An 18,362-nucleotide genomic window follows, 5' to 3' on the forward strand; every position below is an offset into this window, starting at 1 on the left:
CGCTACACCAGAGGCAACAGAGGGATGTAATTATATGCAATGCAACAATAAAACAAAGCAAATGAGGAGAGAGCTGCATCAGAGGGCTTACAAACCGAGGGGATGCGAAAACTACACGGTGTGGCTTTTGGTGGGGGTGAAGCCGGAGATGAGAGTGATGGATGCCCTTCGGTTAAATACGTCCAAATCCCCCCTTCAAGCCACTCTCTTCTTGCCAGGCAGTGTGACTGAGTGTGTGAGAGAGAGTGTACAAGATTAATAGTGTAAACAGCCAGGGAGAGAAAGGCAGCCAGGAAAGGGAGGTGGGGGGAGAGAGAGAGAGAGAGAGAGAGAGAGAGAGAGAGAGAGAGAGAGAGAGAGAGAGAGAGAGAGAGAGAGAGAGAGAGAAAAAGACTATCAGCATCTGCAGCAGCACAGTAGCCCTAGGGGAATAGTGTGAACTTTTGAACCCTGGTGGCAAGCATTCACAGCGATGCACAGAGCCTGCTCCTGCCTCGTAATGTGTGTGTGTCTTCCAAGAAAAGCACACAGGCAGCAACTGAGAGAGAGGAAAGGAAAGGAGAATGAGAGAGAGTGGAGGTTATTAACATATTCCTCGCTTCTTTGCAAACTAGCAGCCGCTATCTAAATGTCACAAAATCCATACACCGATGAATGCTGTGAAAAATTAATCTCCAGGCAGATATTGCGACGGATGGATACAGTAGATGGCCATCAACGAGTCCAAAGAAACTTTGTGACTGATGGTTGTTCTGTGACGGGACGAGCGATCATTCACACAACTCTGGACTGAGTGTAGACAGGTCACAGGTTGGCCAAGAAAGAGGCCAAGGGTCAGAAGTTCAGTATGTGGGCAGACAGCATGACCACAGACCAACAAACTTGGGAGAGGGTCATCTATGCAGACGCATAATACTGTCCAGGTGCTGCATGCAAACAAGACAAACTGGGATAAACGATACAAAGCAGTTTATTCAGCACTGTTTCAGCATTTCTGTCTGTGTCTCTTATTCTTTTAATGTCACCCCATCCCCTGCAAAGCACCCAGAAACTTCTCCATGACTTAATTCAACTTCAAACACAGACAAGGCCAGTTGGCACCTTAAACATCGCTGATTAACCCTCTAATGGAACATCAATCTGTCAGCTGGCACTGTTTTTCTTATTTCACCAGCCAACCTGGGCATGCTCCCTCAAAAGCACTTTGACTTATATCACTTTTTCAAGCTTCAGCCAAAATGACAAAAATTTAGATTTAATATTCTATTTACCAGCAAAGTGTGATAATGTTGCTACTATGCATTGGCTCTTTATATTCAAATGAGAAACAGGCAACAGCGAGACATAACTTCAAATTGGTTATCCTACTGTATTCTATCGCAAGTAATAGGTTTAGGAAATTGGGCCGGCACAGTAATCACGGAGAGGAATCACATTCTTGCATTCTTTAAATAGGCCTTCACAATATCACACAAAACTAATAATTGATCGTTTGTAATTTTTTAAGCAAAAATACCAAACTAACCTCGGTCCAGCTTTTCAATTATAAGGATGTAAAGCTTTACTTTAACTAATGTGACGGTTAACTGAAAATCTTTGGATGCAAAACTATTTTTGAACATGTTATTGATTAAATGATTAATTGATTAATCAAGAATATAATCAACAGAATAATCGCAGCCCTACTTGCCAATGTGTCAAACTGAATGACCTCCAAGACATTTCTTAAGAATCTAAAGGATTATATTACATACAGATTATCTACAGTAAATGATCATCCTGTATGTAGGATCATAATTGAAAAGCAAACACCAAATCACATACAGATAAAGTGACCTGATTCTTTAGGACCAACATCCACACCTGGGCAAATACAGGCTGTATAGTACATCATAAAAGAATCATTACGACCACAAAGGCGAAGAGGGAGACGTATCAAAAGTGTCATCTTTTCTGCACGCCTCCTGTAACAAAGCTCTTCCTGCAGTACTCTGTCATCGCTGCAGCTTCAGCGCAAACATCCCCGAGCGCCCAGCGGTGCTTCCCCAATCAAAGAAAAAACAAACAGGCCATTTGAACTTCGTAAACTTGACCTGCAAACAGCATGACACGGCTAAAAGCCACACATCTCCGGCTGTCTCCTGGGGTCTGTGTGTGTGTGTGTGTGTGTGTGTGTGTGTAAAAGATATTCTACACGCCAGAGGGAGACATTTTGTGCATATATTTGTTTACGTATGCTAAATGTTCTGGAATGGCAAGGAGTGTGTGATGGAGGGAGTGAAACAAAAATGCTGAAAATGTGTGTGAGCCCCAAATAGCATAGAGAGAGAGAGAAAGAGAGAGAGAGAAAGAGAGAGAGAGTGCTAAAAGGGGCAGACGAGGCTGGGGTGAGGCTGCAGGCGTGGTCAGGTCACCGGTGCGGTCGGCGGGTGAAACTCAGTTCACATTACCATGCAGACACCCGGGCTAACAATGGAGGCTCCATCTGTTCCTGTCAGCCATTACAAATCTCGTGTCACCCAGTCCGCTGAAGACAACAGGCCACCGCATCTAATCAAACGGCACAGGCTCCTCCTGCGTGTAAAAGCAGCCATCGACTTCACACTCACTCACTCTCTGGTTAGGGAACAGAGAGCAGCGAAGGCAGGCAGGCGATTACCATGGATAATACATTCTCCAAGTCACAAAGTCTCTATTGTGTACAGTAGGCTTATATATATTAACACAATTCAACTCACGAGAAGAAAAAGAAAAAAATCCTTGTAGTCAAACGCTATTCTCTAAATCACAAAATTATCATTAATTTGTGCAACAAAAGTTGTGGTTGGGAAAAAGAAAATTTAAAACTGTCACCATGGATGATTGTTCCTCTAAAAATGTCACTGATTTCATTAAGTGTTCGTGCCATTATTTTCCACAAACACTCCCTCCTCCCATTGAAACAGATCGTCCAGCAGGAAAGTGTGAGCCGTTTCTTTCAACTGGCAGTGAACAGAGAATGAACTATGAACTCCACATGCCCTTTTCAGTGAGGACACAGGCCATTCACTACGCTAACATGGTCACAGTACCCCAGCAATAAAAAGACGGATTTTTCTTACAGAATCAAGTGTTATCATTATTGATCCGGCGACAAAATGTGTGCTTTTTTAAGCGTAGTTGTTTAGTGTCGAGGGACATTAGTTGTCGATATCCAAAGCAAAAATGCAAATGAAAGAGAGAAAAAAAAGATTCTGGTACTGCTGCATAATTGGCTATTTCTCACATTTAACTCCAACAATGGTGTGACACAATGCTTTAACAACTAACGCATCCACAGTAACAGAAGGCGTTGTTTGTAGCTGGGCGTGTTACCATTATAGCCTTAAGGGAAATTTTTAAAGCATTTTATAGTTTGATTTTCTTTGTTTCCCCAAAGGAAATCTCGCCTTGTTTATTCTAAAATGAACAATTCAAAAAAATGAATTATCATTGTCTTGCAGTCTATCTTCCCACCATCTGCCGTGATTTGTTTACTCTGTTTTTCCAAAGTTGCAGAGAAAGGCGGCTGTTATCTTCTGCGGGCAGAGGACAGAAGAGTTCATTATGCCATTTCCAAATAAGGCGATAGTTTTTGACTACATCCAGCTGGCATTACACCAGTAACAACGTGTTCATTTTTCTTAGTGGGAAATTCCACATTATTCCAGCTTTACCTCAGGAAAAGGAGCTGAAAGAAAGCGGACAGTATAGATGGGTACCTGAGGCAAACGAGTCAATAATGCCCACCTGCGGCATGTCACGTCAAGGGCTATTAGCTGGCGCAGAAATACAAAAAGTCTGAATGGGAGGGAGGGCAAGTCCAAGAAAGGAAGATAGAGAGAAAGATTGATAAAGGGAGAGAGGGATGGAACACACATGGCCCCTCAGGTACAGTGTTGTATTTCAAACCCGGTTGTGAAAGAATAGAGGGACTCGGGGTCAATCAATCACTGCATTAGCCTACAGCTACAAAGCCTCCTCTCTGTGTGGGCTGCCTCCATGCCTCCCACAGTCCACTCACACAGCTCAAGGGGACAGATCAGGAGCTGAGGATCTGCCACTGGAGGGAGCTCTAGGTCCCCAATCCAGCCTCTTTGTAGACCCCTTTCTCTAGCATCAGGATGGCCCACCTGCACACCGGCCAGGAGGGAGAGGAGAGTCGAGGGAGGGAAGGAGGAGTCACTGATGTCACCAGCAAGGTAGGGGGAAATCTTACAGAAGTAGTCTGTTTTTTTCAAATTCAGATGGCGAGCAACAATATACAGCAAAAAGGTTGACTGCGCTTCCTGTGGCGAGGCGTAGGTGTCACAGCATTTGTTCAGTTCTCTCAGAGGAATACCGCATTGTCTCCTGTGACACCGACTCCCTCCTTTTTACCTTGTCGGTGCAGAATTCCTCGCACACTGTTGTTCCCACAGATAATACAGACATGTAAGTTTCATTATTGGGGTTTATATTTCCCTCCATTGTCCTTGGTTAAACTACATGGTACGTGTTTAAAGATACATAAAATCTGGGAAGGTGTCTGCTGCTTTCTTTTTTTCTTTAACTGATGCTTGGAAGGCCTTTTTGAGCTCAGTTCTCTGTACTGTGCAAATAGCCTAACATCTCACACACACACACACACACACTGGGAATCAGAACTATTGTTAACTTACAGTCAAAGGCTCCGTCATCCTGGTTGTCTGAGGCTAATGAGGCGTCGTCTGATTGGGCAGAGCGACCCAGACTGGAACTGCGGTTGTCATCAGAACTGTCTTCTTCCGCTGGGACTGTGTATGTGTTGGTGAAAGAGAGATAAAGAAAATGTGAGTGAGTCAAGTAGGAATATACTTTGAGGACTTATCTTTCAGTAGCAGTACATTATAAACATGTCACTACTTTGTGCACACAATTCTATCAGAGTATGTAATCACAAATACATACTGTAGATATACACACAAGTACATATACTTTGATGATTGTTCAGGGTAATTTTACTTACGTGGAAAGGGGAATTCATCAGGGTGTCTGTAAGATTAAAACAAGCATAAATCAAAATCTTTTGCTCTGAATTGCAAAGGTTCTTTCATTTGTCAGGCAACCCAGTATTGCTTGTCAAATTCAGCAATTGTTTCCTGCACAGAAGACCAGAAAACCACAACTTTTCTGTACCAGAGAAATGTGTCTCTTATCATGCAGTGCAGGCAACACCAGTGGAGTTGTTTCCGGAGCAAACGCTCACACATACATAAGTTTCAGTTTGTTTGGGTTCTTCTTACTTGGAAATGATTTCACATTACAATTAAATAATCCTGATCAAAACAAATCTTTCAAAATGTTTAATAAATAAGAACAATAATTAAGTCTTGAAGGTGACACCATTAGACTAAATGAGTTCCTTCAAATGTAATTTTGCAAACTGTGTTTAAAGCAATTACAGCAACTATTAAGGATCTTGTGTGGCAAACTTCAGATAATGGTGTCATGAAATTACATTGTGACACTTGACTAGTAAAGCGGGTTTCTGTGCCTCTCGATGAACACTGATTTAAGGCTGCTTCTGGAGGTAAAATCCCACCTTGTATGGACGACCCTGAAGTTATTCAGTAAGACTTTCCGTGTCTCTTCGGATTCTTCACTGAGGTTCTCATCTTGAAGTATATCTGACACAAACAGCTCACAGTCTGAAGACAACAGAAAACACTGTAAGCATGGCATTCATCGAGGTTTTTGAAGGACACAAAGTCTGAAGGATTCAAAGTTCGAGACACAAAATTCAAAATTTATGTCTGAAAAGTTTGATAACTGCAGTTGACTCTGAAATCAAGCTGCAGGTGGTCACAACAACATGAGCACTTGTACAATATAATGCATCCCAACACAAAAACTTATTTCTATGTACATATATTTGATCATTTAATCCTCACATCTTTGGATTTGATCCTGGCTTCTCATTAACAGGTCTCGGGCCTGAGTTTAACTTGTTCTCGTATGTTTTGGAGTCCACTATCTGTATTGTACATGTCATTCAAATAGAAGTACAAGTCTCACTGATGCAAATGAATGAAAATACTGACTGCAGTAATTTAAGCTGCCTAAAAATATGAAACTACTCTTAGTGTGGCTTCACTAGTGAAAATTAAACCGTAAGACATAGAGGTAAGACATTACATGTTCAAATGTAAAAGGAAGTAATTAGGATTTATATTTTCTTTCACCGTGGTATTGAGCTGAACTGCGACTTGATTTTAAGTCATATTATCACCCAGTAAAGCAACACCCATGCTTGTGAAACAGGTTTGCCCACATCACTTATCTGAATTAATTTCTTTATGTCCTCACTCCATTACACAAACGGACCAACATATGCAAATGTTCTTCCAAAGGCACTGTTTGTGGCCTGGCAGTACATGCAAATGTTGTAAATGCCATGGTGCCACCGTATTGGGAACTGTTTACGGTACATAACAAAGGTCTTTTCTTTGTACAATGTGGGGCAAGCATTTTCTAAGCAATAAAATAAAAAATAAAACCAAAGATTTTATGCAATGGAAGTGTTTAGTTTGTCACTTAAAGCTTTCTTAGAGCTCTATGTGTTTACAACCAGTGGAATCGTGTCAATTGTAAATTTTAAATGCTCATTTTGTTGTCATAAACGTGACCGCCTATACAACATTGCAATAGTTACACACTTCTTTAATAACAGGATTGAAAGATAAAACTGTACTGTTCAAAACAAGTATTATTAACAGTAAAAGAAAAGACATTACCATCCAAAAGCCTCCTGATGTCGTTCGGGATTGTCCCCATCCCTGGATTTCACTTTAGTTTGCTGATCGTGTAGACTATTTCTGATCCTTCACACGTTGTTTTTACTCCACAAGGCAGCCTATTCACACCCAGCCTCTGTCATAATGTTACAGCTCCATGACAGAAACAAGAGCCTGACACACAGCATCTAACCACCTGTGTCCTCTTTGCTCTGAAAGCCTACTTCCGTGCATTCATCTAGATTTGCACAAACTCGGGTGGCGCAGGGGCACAGAACATAAAAGACAACTTCCTGATGACAAGGTTTGACTGACACTGAGAAAACCTTTTGTGTGACCTACAATAACACTGTCGCAAAGCAAGTCTGAGTAGGGGCCATGATCCTGTACGTTGGCTACCTTTAGCACCACTGGAGCAAAGCAAAACTGCCTGTGACAAAGATACGAACAGAAAACACACATATTTTATGCAGATGTTTGCAGTGAATCACAAATTGACCCAGTTGAAACACTTAAAAAAATACAAGTATAGAAACTTTGGGTATGACAAGTGTCTGCTGCTGAAACAACATGTCTCTGACTCTCTTTTTATGCTTTCCCTTTTAAATACGTGGACGTTTGGAATCTATTTCTCATGATCAAATGAATAAACAAGTGTATCCCTGTGACAATATTTTTGTACTTCCAGTTATATTTAGAAGTTCTGTAAATAATGCTAAAATCCCCTACATTATAAATTCAACCAAAAGACCTGCTAGCTGGCACGACATACCTAAAATGCTAATCGGCTATAATAGGTATCAAGACGGTGGTAAACAACTTTCTCTCTTTGTTAAAGGCACATAAGTGATTTCTGCTGGTTGGGGCTTTCTCAATTAAAACAACAACAAAAGACAGACTTTGATGATGTCCTGAAGAAGCGTGGAATTGTGGGAGTTGTATTCTTCATTGTTAAACAACCATCATTGCAAAATCTATCTGATGTGATTCAGGTAGAAATCATAATCATGAACAGGTAATGTATTAAAATGTTATGGGGACAGCCTCAGCAACATAACAGAAATGAATAATCAAAACAAACAATGGTAAACTATACAGCGGCTGGCTAACTAGTTTCCCCAGAAGTTATAGCGACTAGAGAGTGTAAAGGGGATAGGACGCCATTGACAGGCAACCAAATTAAATGCATGTTACCTTGAATAAAATTATAGATGGGGTTTCACATTGTTGGAAAAAACTAAATCTATTAAATAGGACATCGTTTTTTGAGATTTTATTGCAGAAATGTTACATATAAGTCTTTAACCCAGGTTTTCTCCATCAGGGAGTTTTGGCGCGTCATTTGACACAAAATGGGCCGATCACATGCCGTGTACATCAGTCAAGAGGAACAGGTTGTTATAATGGATAGCTATATAGAATACCTCCTGTTTATTTCTTGTAGAGCTCAGCATAGTTAAACATTATTCTCAAGAATTGGATTTAGGTCTGACACTGTTTTATAATGAAGGATATGTGGAGTTTTTGGCCAAAGAGAATTAGCCGATTTATATCTGAAACCTCTGAACCAGGGTGGCAATATCATGTTGCGCAATATCATATCGAAAATGTTGCAGAAAGTATGCAATAGTGGCTTAGTTGTGTTTGAATTCGAGTCTGCTTAAAACCGCTATACTGATCCTGTTTAACTGGCCCTGTCACATGCGAGCCACTTCATTAACATACCCTATGGAGCATGCCTAGTGATGTGTGTGCATCAGAGCTGTGTCCAAAATCACCCACTACTCACTATATAGTGAGCTCGCCATTTTGTAAAGCTGTCCGGATGTATAGTGAGAATTATTATACCCTATATAGTCCACTCAATGTATCCCAGAATGCATTTTGAAAAGTAGTGTACAACTGATGGTCCATCATGCATTGCGCTGATAGGAAAAAAACAGTCCACCAACTGATTGTCCGACAGCAATGATGTAATCAAAGTGTTGTTTTAATAATGCTGAGCTCACTATACAGTCCTTTACATACAACTCCCTACATAGGGGGTAGGGAGTTGTGAATGAGTGGGGATTTCGGACACAGCCATGGTGTGCATACTTCGGTGTACAGTGTGTGAGTGAAGAGAGGGAGAAATGGAAAAAAATAAAAGTGAAGCGAGAAGCAAAAGAAAAGAAAGGACAGAAAATAAGAAGACGAGTGTGGCTCCGGTGACAACGAAACAAGCAAAGGGGAAACGTATCAGAAACAGGGCCCATCAACTTGTTTTTTTTTCCTTTTTTTTAGAATTTAGAAAGTTTTTGCAATATTCATGATCAACATCACAATATTAGATTTTATCAATATCGTGCAACAGTACTCTGAACAATACCCTATCCGGAGCAGGCTTGGTGTGCAGCATAAATTACCACAGCGATGGTTAAAAGAGAGCCGTCTTAGTACACCCTGCTGGGCTCACAGGTCCAGGTTGGTAAGAATCTGGACTGCTGAAGTGTCTGTGTTGCTCAAAGACAATGAATCCCTGCCATCTCCAGGTGTGCTGCTCTGTTGCTGATCTTTTGAAGCTTGACCTCCCTGCAAAGTGAAAAGAGCAAACAGACAATTTCCCCATGGGGATCAATAAAGTTCCACATAATTAAAAAAAGCTATTTAGGAGTTTCATCAATTGAAAAAAATATATATATTTAAATGTTGAGATCAGGGCTGCATGACGGGCCCCCTAACAGGCAAATGAGGTCCCTCGAAAAACACCACAAGCAGCAGCTCAGAAACTACACAGACAGACAAGCAGCAGGCCAGCATACAGAAATATATTTTATCATAATTTTTCATACAGTCAGAAATATTGCGCGTTTATTCTACAAAAAGTGTTGAAAGTAACATATTTTACAGACCTCTAGCCCAAAAACAAGTCCTAACACTCACATTGGTTAGCTTTTCCAAGCAACAGCCCAGTCAAATACTCTTTTGTTAGCGGTGAGAATGGAGCTGTCACAACCTAATTAACCTAATTAATTAACGATAGTAGCCCGAAAATGACAGTTTATGTCACGATGTAGGTTTCCTGAAAGAAAATGTTGTGCTTAACGTCACCTGAACCTGTCAGAAGTTACCATTCAGAGAAGGTATTATGCTAACGTTAGCGTACTGTTGGCTAACGGTTGACCGTTACGCGTTAGCTTGTTTAACCTGCCAGCAGTTTTAATTAACATTAGCTAACTTTGGCTTGTTTGACATTAACCTACCTGGTCTCTGAAGGCAGCCGATGTTCTTCCTCCACCGTTATTTTTTGAGTAAGTTCTTACATTTACCACATATTTGCCTAACGTTACAATAAAGGTGGAGATTATGTTTGAAATGCGATATTATTACTACATGTTTTCCCACTACTTTTCGTGCAGGCGCTGCATTCAGGTACTCAAATCCTCAGGCGGTTGTAAAATCTGAAATCAAAGTTACAGCACATTGCGACGTTTTTACAAAATAAATAGAAATATTTTTTTATTGTACACTAGGTAACTTAGGTTTTTTTCCATTGTGGGGACGTGTAATGCTGCGATGTAATAGCTAAGGCTCAATTCCTATAATTTACTCTACATAACACATCTTACAGTATTCACCACTAATTGGTTATTTCTGACACTTGAATGCAGCATTACTACATCTGTCCCTCACTATATCTGACAGGGCAAAGATGAATGGTTTGTATTACCAGTAGAGGGTGAACAGCACTGGGATTGACTGGACTGGGCTTTTATATACACGGTTGACATTAGTGCAGAGGAGGTATTGGTAGTAGTAATAGAAATATAGTGGTGGGCTGACTAACACCTTATTGATCCTGTATTTTCTGAAACACTACAAGGAAAGCCATCAAGAAACAAAAGCTCAATCAGACACTGCTCACATCGACAGAATACTCCAGATATCAATTAGGACTATGTTATATTTATCTTGCCTTTTAAAAAATGGGATGTGTATTCAAGCTCACAAGATAATTATTTCACATCCTAGGCAGCGTCACACAAACACATACACAACATGAATTGCTATTTCACAGACTGACAGGCCTAAGTCTTTTAGCCGAAATGGGTCTTAATGCAATTTTGAATCATGTCTAAATTGTAATAAAATAAAAAGCGGTGTCCATGGACAACTTTAGTTCCTGCATTCGAAAGACACGTAATGCTTAAAATGTTTTCTTTGGGTGCTGAATTTGTGTGAATCGTTAAAAATGACCATGCTGTTGCATTTTCACTATTAAATAAAGCTATATTTTCCCACATAGAAAAAAACAGCAGCAGTTTCCTTTCAGTGCATAATCATATTGTAATAATTTTCAGCCTTTCATGTTGAATGCTATTTTTATGATGGTCTCCTTCCCTGTCACTCCTCTACAGGATGCCACGGGGTCAGGGCGAGTTGAATCCCATGTCAGAATTGTCCCCATGTTGACCTGCGCCTGACTGGCCTCCCAGCAAAAAGCCCCTGTGAAGGTAAGAGGAACTGGGGTCCCCTCCCCTAGAAAAGAGGTTCCCTCCCCTTGACAGCTCCACAGAGCCCCAGCCACCTGCCTGCTGGGTCAGCCCCATATGAAAAGGGAAGCCCTTTGTAATCCGACGGGGATTACACCACCCAACAATGCACCGCTGAAAGAGCGACAAAAGCCCTGTATCAAACGCTGCTGAGGGGGAGCAAGGCTATGATCTCCCGCTACTACCAACACTGACTCCTCCGCCACCTCTCATCTCCCCAAGAGGCTCTCCCCCTTTAGCATTCGCTGTCTCTGTCCTCCTTCTGCCCTCTCATCTTTAGGATCTGGCCTTTTATCAGCGCATTCCTTTTCATTTGCATTGCGGTGTGGGGAGGGACAGCAGGTTTCTCTGATCTGATAGAGTCAGGAGATGGAGTCAGGAGGGTCCCCGGGGCATGGAGGGTGTGCGTTTGAGTGTGTGTATCATGTCCTGCAAACTCACACACACACACACACCACAATGCATTGCAGAAACTCTTTTACAGTCCAGAGGGACAAATAGTGAGGCACACATGCTTATCTTTCAGGCTCTGTTTGTCTTTGATTTTTATTTCAGATAAGAAAGTGTTGTGGTTGAGGAGCATCATTTAGCTCAAAATTAGGAATTAATGTCCAAAATTCTGTTAAAAGCTAAAAAATGATTGCACAAAAACAAAAGAGAGATGACTAAAGTTGCATTTGCTTTAAAAATCTCAGCATAAATCACTCTCTGTGTGTATATGTGTCACCTTTTCCAGCAGCAAATATCTCAAGCTGGTGCTCAATTGTCGCCCTAATTTAAACATGTTACTGAATATTTAAACTCCTGATAAGAAGAAAAATGTGTTTGGCCTGATTCTTAAGGGTCTGTTGTAAATGTTTGTGTTGCTCGAGGAGATAAAAAGAGGTAGTTTACTTTTCGGATTTCCTCACAATCATTGTATTCCCAACCCACCCATTGCTCAAACATATGTCAGTGTAGGGGGGCTTTGGCGGTGGTGAAGTAAAAAGTGATGATCGATTGAGGACACAAAAGACAGAAGAGCAAATGTGTTGCGCTAAATCTACAACCTTCAGTCAGCCGCATATTGACTGACTCGTGGGGGACGTTACCTCAGCTTGTACTCAAATCAGTGTTAGCCCTGAGCGCATTGAATATAAAATCATTCAAATTGTGTTATGTTAGGATATATGAGCCATTTCAAAATATTAATTCAGCATTATTTGAGGTGTCTGTTAAGGATAGCAGTTACAGCTAGCGGCGCGTTGACTCGACTGAGTGATTACATACCTCTATTACATGTGATATATGAATGTATGAGAGGAACCTATTTTTCAAGACATTGTCCCTAGAGGCAGTTGTTAAAGAAGAATCTATGAATTATCCCCGTGGAACAACTGGCCCTTGTCGAGGAGAGGGGAAAGGGAAGGGAAAAGGAAGGGAAAAGGGAAGCACAGCACTATTGATAGGATTGGGATTGAAAGACTGGAAGGACGCCAGAAGAATATGTCTGCCTGTGCCTGTGATCCTGCACACTGCCGCCTCTCCCTCTGTCCAGTTAATTGGAATACAAAGCAGAGCAGGGTCGATGAGAGAGTGGTGGTGGTGGTGAGGACGACGAGTGGTGCTGGGGGGGGGGGGGATGCTGTCTGTCTCCTGCAACGCACAACCTTCACTGCTCGCTGGGAATTGACTGGGGAACCAGCAAGCGAGACCGACACACTGTCACTGGTAAAATGAACTGTCACCTTGCATTTCTCAACCTCCTGGCAGCATCGAATTGGCCGCTTTGAACCATGTGACGTGACACTGATTGAGTTCTGGTTTTCCCCTCCTGGGCTCTAAAGGAAGAAGCCAGTTTAATTTCAAGTGTACAGGCTCTCCATGCAAAGTATTCAGCCAGTTGGGACATCAGTGTCTGGGCAGCGAGCGTCGCTTCCGACCTGTATCTTTACATCAAACCTTTCATGGGCACTCTATTCTTCCTCACCACCCCTCATTATTTCATTGTGCTGCTTCGTTACTCTGCCTCTCAGCTGGTCCTGTTTTTCTTACGGCATATAGTCATGCCGGTCTGACAGGCACACAGAGGAGGAAAACTATTAGATGTAGCCATTTGGATCCTGGAGGCAATCCCAGGGAGTATTAAGACGTTAACCCTAGCCAAGTCACTTGTCTCTCTCAGTTACTATGCTGATGGAGTGGGGAAAGGATGCAGTCGCAGGGGGACCCTGGAGGCTGGGGCTTCAGGTCGGCTGGCGCTTCCAGATCCAATAGAGCCTGACTCGGTTGGGGGATGGTTGTCAAGAATCTCCCACCCTGGGCTAAAAAGAGCCTCAGTGCCATAACAAAGGAAGAAGAGAGTGTGCCATTCATAACTGGGCAGCGTTTATCCACAAGGTTTCAACAATAACAGTGTGAAAATGATTAAATAAATATTGTTAAAAGTCTACAGAATAAAAATCACATTATTAGATTTTTTTAAATTAACACCTTCTTATGAAGTGCTAAAAAGTCTAGTTTTCATTAAAATATTAATAACACAAAATGTATGGATATTCAAATGCATTGTCACCTTTTAACTCATTATTGTTTGTACCTTGAGCAAAGCACACAAACGTTGGGTGTCTAGGGTACCTTAATAATAATTAATACAATATATTATTTTATATTATTGTCTATACTCTAATGATTACATTTTCCCATTTATACTTCTTACCAGAGCTGCTACAATTAGTGACATAATCAGTAGAAAATTAATTGAACTATTCTGAGTTATTTTTCAATACAATTTCAAGCAAAAATGCCAAATTTTTTACGGTTCCAGCTTCTCAGATGTTGCTCTTAATTATCTTACATAATAGCAAAATTAATATCTTTTGGTTTTGGACTGTTGGTCATACATAACAAGACATTTGGCCTCTTGGAAATTTTGCTGGGATTTTTTCACTTAGACTGAACGACTAATCAAGAAAGAAATCTACAAATTAATTAATAATTCAAATAATTGTTAATTGCAGCCCCACTTCTTGCTTTCCAATATTTTTTCGGTCAGCCACGAAATGCCTTTTCCAACTGTAATAAAACACCAGGGACAATGATGGAAATATGACCTTATCTTATATCCCTGCAAAGTTCTAATGTGTTTTATTTTATAAATATTGTTAATATTGCTCTGTTTGGTGAAAATGTGTCTCCTACACTTAAATTCTCCTTCGCCGCTCCATTTATCTCTGTGTCCTGCTAGCGAACTAGAGTATGTACTGTATAGATAAATGGTGTCAACCTAAATAGCTGAGTTTGATATCTGCCAATAAAAATTACTCTTCTGTGGTATCTCTTAGATGTCCAACCCCCCGTTACCCCATGAATACTGTATCTAGTTTCCCTTTGAAGCCCTGGGACCCTGCAGAGTGACATGCGACAGGAGAACTGGTAGAAAACCAAGGAAGTGAGCCTGGCAATAGACTTGTAAAAGAGCCTGCAACAACTGCAAGCAGCATGGGGTACAAACAGCACTGGGTTGACCTCAAACAAAGCGCAGGGGTGGGGGCCGGGCAGGCTAAAGATGTGTAACATATCTGAGGAGAAAGAGTTATCAAAAGACATCATGATTGTGCAGTCAGGTGTTTGTGCTGTGGAGTTTTTCATTATTTGTGTGACCCTGTAGGATCTTCCCTCTTGTGCCTCTGTGCTTATTGACCATTTTCTGCTCCTCTCCTTGCCCTACATTCTCCAGCAGAAGGCAAAGAGGGCTACGCTGATCCGAAGGTGAAAAACATTCTCCTCCTCCTCCTCCTCCTCCTCCTCCTCTCCCCCAGCTGAACATCTGTCTCCGTAGTGTTGGCTGCGGCACCGACTCTGACACCTCCAGATGGAGAGCCCGCTGGAAGCGCTGAGGTATTACCTACAGAGATGGCAGGGATCACACCTCTGGAATGAAGTCCCACACTTGTTTTCTGCACCGTCCCCTTTTTTGTTGTTGAATCTGTCACTATTCACCACATCGATTATCACCTCCCTAGTCCTTGGCCTTGTGACTCGTGCGAAGAGGAAGCTTTTTGCTTATAAAGAAGTGCATGACAACAAACCTCTCAGCCCTTTTCTAATTTACAGTAATGGGCCGTATGGTATTTCAACTGTAACTTCTATTAGTGGAACTGCATTAATTTTTAATATAGTTGTGAGAGAAGTGCATACTCATGCAGATATATTTCAAATGGTTGAATTCCATTTCCTAGTAACATGTTTTTCAGAGGCCCTAAATGTTTTTAGTTTGCACAGACCAGAACATTGTCTAAATGGCCTGTAATCTCTTTAGTCTAAATATTAAACGCAATACCTGCAAAAATCTAAAGTGAGAGAGGCCTAGAGTTGACTTCTCAAAGCTACTCTGGTGTCTTGACAGATTGACTCGGCATTCATTTGTGCCTGAACTCTGAGTGAACCTCAGCTTTAGGAAAAAAGGGCACCAACAGGCCAGAGCTGCTGGGGCAGAATGTGTGCACAAACCTAACACCCAGTGCAAATATTGAAACTGCTGCCCCTTTAGCATCAGATGAAACTAGGTGGTCAGGTCCAGCAAACGTTTATCTTAAGGAGAAGCCAAAATGAGCACTGAAATGTTAAATTGCTAACTCAGTCCCTCTGTTTTTTAAAAAGAAATGTGTGTGTTTAATTAAAAGTATTTAACTCAAATGTAGTAAAATACAAGTGGGTGTCATTGCAACCTGTTTCAGCTGTATCCAAGTAGAATTTGGGTAACAAATCAAGGGTGAGACCTGGCTCCCTGGAGTTTGTTGTCATGTTTAGAGCCCCTGGAGGTATTTCAGGGTGAAAAGGTCACTGGGATCCACCCCATGTGTTGTAAAAGATTCCTCTTGTCACATTATGCAAGAGGACTTTGGTGAGACTATTAATGGAAGTGAATATAGAAAAAGATTTTGTGATGCGATTCAAAAACATTCATATTTGGAACAATTTTATTATATACATATATTTTTAAAAAATAGGAGTAAAAGACTTTGTCGAAGCGAGAAAGTTCTCTGTATCTAAAGTAAAGGTTTGATTGGATAGCCTAAACATTTTCTTTTTACAATAACAGCAAATACAACATTTCTTTTTTTAGTTTTACAAACTTTATTAAGCTAAATTATCTCAGCAGTTGTTTGAAAAATACCCTGTAAATAAATAGTGCAAATAATGACACTGAGTACTTCAGTGCCCCAACACAAAACATAGCATGGGCTTATGAAAGGAAGGTTGCAAATACAAGAACGGATAAAGGGACATTTTAAAAAGTTTCTCAGAATCCAATTCAGACATCAATGCACCATAAGCACATACACAGACATACCCTGTTTACCTCACATGGTCCACGTGCATTTTTCACAGTTTTTATGGAATGGTGCGACTAAGCAAAGAAGTGGAAAACTGCTCAGGCCCACACAGTAATATTTTCACAGTCACATCATGGTTCACAGTCTTTCCCCTTTGACTTTGGAGAGGTGTCAGGGCCCGAGAGTTTCTCCACTGGAGCCGGAGTGTTAACCAAAACGCAGCCCAGTTTCTCGCGTTTCTTCTGCTTCATCCTGCGGTTCTGAAACCAGATTTTCACCTGCGTCTCGTTGAGCTCCAGACTGGCAGCGACCTCCACCCTCCGTGCCCTCGTCAAGTATTTGTTGAAGTGGAACTCTTTCTCCAGCTCGGTTAGCTGCTTAGTGGTGAAGTTGGTGCGAATCACGTTGTGCTGGCCGGGAACCCCGAACTCCGACAGGACAGCTGTGGATTGAAATGGATGAATGGATGATGAAAACATGAAAGTCATGGAGCTGAAGCATGGCGTTAAGATATCAGTGAATAATGTGAGAATGAATAGAAATTGTACAAAACATTAGTCTCCAAAAAAATTGTTCAGAACAATATAAAACACTTAGGCTTCATTAATTAACTAAACTGTGTTTTTACGCACCGTTTACGCACTGTGAGTCAATATTACCTTTAGTGGTCTCATGTGTTCTCTAAATAGCAGTTATGCCTAATTCTCGAGTCTTTGGAAGGATGAACAAACCTGTTTTAGGGGGATTTCTTTTCACTTTCATCCAGTCGAATGTTTTAGAAGTTTCCTCCACATTATCCAAATCCTTTTCCTTGCTTTGGGCCGGTAACCTTGTGTAAGCACTCTCTGAATATTCTTGCAGCCTCTGATCCCCGTTGCCAAAATGTAGATACTGGCTGCCCGCTGCAACTCCAGGCCCACAACTGTCCCCGGTGTAGGGAGCCATGTTTGTTCCAAGAGGTGAAACTTGAATGAAGCTCCGGTCCTGCTCGGGTGCGAGGCCGTACTGGTGGTGTCCGTACTCCAGAGGTGACCCATACATAGAGTTCCCCGGTGTTGTAAACTGCAGATCCATGTTGACGTGGGACTGGTGGTGCAGAGGGAGGCTCGGCGTCTGGTGTGGCGCAGAAGTTGCATTCACTAATCGCCCGTCCGGTGCGTAACTATCACTTGTTGCGCACGAGTTGGACGACATGTATCCATGGTTCAAATTGTGGTATCCGGCCTTGGCACTGAAAATGTTTGCTCCCCGGTTGCACACGGGGTAGTCTAAGTAGGAGTTCATCCTGGACCTGGGCCTATTGTTTGTGCACAACTATCAAGACTGAGTAGTCATTAATCGGTGCTCCCTTTGCCCTAACCTTCTAGGTTGTATGTCAAAGCTGTAAAACTGCCCTCCACCCTCATATCACCTTCCTGACACACCATGTGACCCGCTAAACGCCAATGGCAAAGGACCTACAGCACTCTGTCAGGTCTGCAGGCTCGTCCATCAAACGGCTCGCATTTACATGACAAATACTTCAATCAAACTCGCTCATCCATCTGATAAGAACACAAACATCAGGGCACATTTTCAGGCCACAGTGTTAGATGAGCTCAAAATGACAAATTAATGACAATAATTTCAAATAATGACAATATATGTGTGTAAGTGTAATGCATGGTATAATAATGATGATCTCCATACAATACAAAATAAGGCGCACATCATTGGCTTGAATATGTCAAAAGTTACAT

At 41.6% G+C, this 18,362-nt stretch overlaps 2 protein-coding genes and 1 long non-coding RNA gene across 4 annotated transcripts in view; 1 reads left to right on the plus strand and 2 right to left on the minus strand.

Annotated features, from left to right (window-relative positions):
• The window catches only part of skap1 (src kinase associated phosphoprotein 1), a 33,511-nt gene extending 23,415 nt beyond the window's left edge, over positions 1 to 10,096 (minus strand). The window contains exons 1-6 of the mRNA XM_038735191.1: positions 10,016 to 10,096; positions 9,179 to 9,344; positions 6,774 to 7,203; positions 5,582 to 5,687; positions 5,006 to 5,031; positions 4,680 to 4,793 (exon numbers count right to left, since the gene is read on the minus strand). Of these exons, the coding sequence (XP_038591119.1) occupies positions 4,680 to 4,793; positions 5,006 to 5,031; positions 5,582 to 5,687; positions 6,774 to 6,813 (286 nt within the window). The 5' untranslated portion in view covers positions 6,814 to 7,203; positions 9,179 to 9,344; positions 10,016 to 10,096. The remainder of the gene's footprint in view (positions 1 to 4,679; positions 4,794 to 5,005; positions 5,032 to 5,581; positions 5,688 to 6,773; positions 7,204 to 9,178; positions 9,345 to 10,015) is intronic.
• The window catches only part of LOC119915598, a 30,078-nt gene continuing 21,701 nt past the window's right edge, over positions 9,986 to 18,362 (plus strand). Inside the window, exons 1-3 of one of the 2 annotated variants that reach the window (XR_005446972.1) lie at positions 9,986 to 10,063; positions 11,171 to 11,266; positions 15,024 to 15,184. This is a non-coding gene — a long non-coding RNA (uncharacterized LOC119915598). Of the gene's footprint in view, positions 10,064 to 11,170; positions 11,267 to 15,023; positions 15,974 to 18,362 lie in introns of those variants that run through there. The other variant, XR_005446971.1, reaches the window with a different exon arrangement.
• On the minus strand, positions 16,404 to 17,924 carry hoxb1b (homeobox B1b). The gene is made up of 2 exons (XM_038735192.1): positions 17,355 to 17,924; positions 16,404 to 17,065 (listed from the first exon to the last, which is right to left on the minus strand). Exons 1-2 carry the CDS (start codon positions 17,905 to 17,907, stop codon positions 16,755 to 16,757), a joined length of 864 nt encoding a protein of 287 aa, XP_038591120.1. The 5' UTR covers positions 17,908 to 17,924; the 3' UTR covers positions 16,404 to 16,754.

Source organism: Micropterus salmoides, unplaced genomic scaffold (assembly GCF_014851395.1).
Source record: "Micropterus salmoides isolate LMB-PRFRI ecotype aquatic unplaced genomic scaffold, ASM1485139v1 Ms_hic_scaffold_21, whole genome shotgun sequence".
Taxonomy (NCBI): domain Eukaryota; kingdom Metazoa; phylum Chordata; class Actinopteri; order Centrarchiformes; family Centrarchidae; genus Micropterus; species Micropterus salmoides.

Excerpts from the sequence above, each read along its gene's own strand:
- hoxb1b (XM_038735192.1), bottom strand. The coding sequence starts at position 17,907 with ATGAACTCCTACTTAGACTACCCCGTGTGCAACCGGGGAGCAAACATT. Across the intron at positions 17,066-17,354 it reads AAGAAATCCCCCTAAAACAG|CTGTCCTGTCGGAGTTCGGG; the intron begins GTTTGTTCATCC and ends TTCAATCCACAG.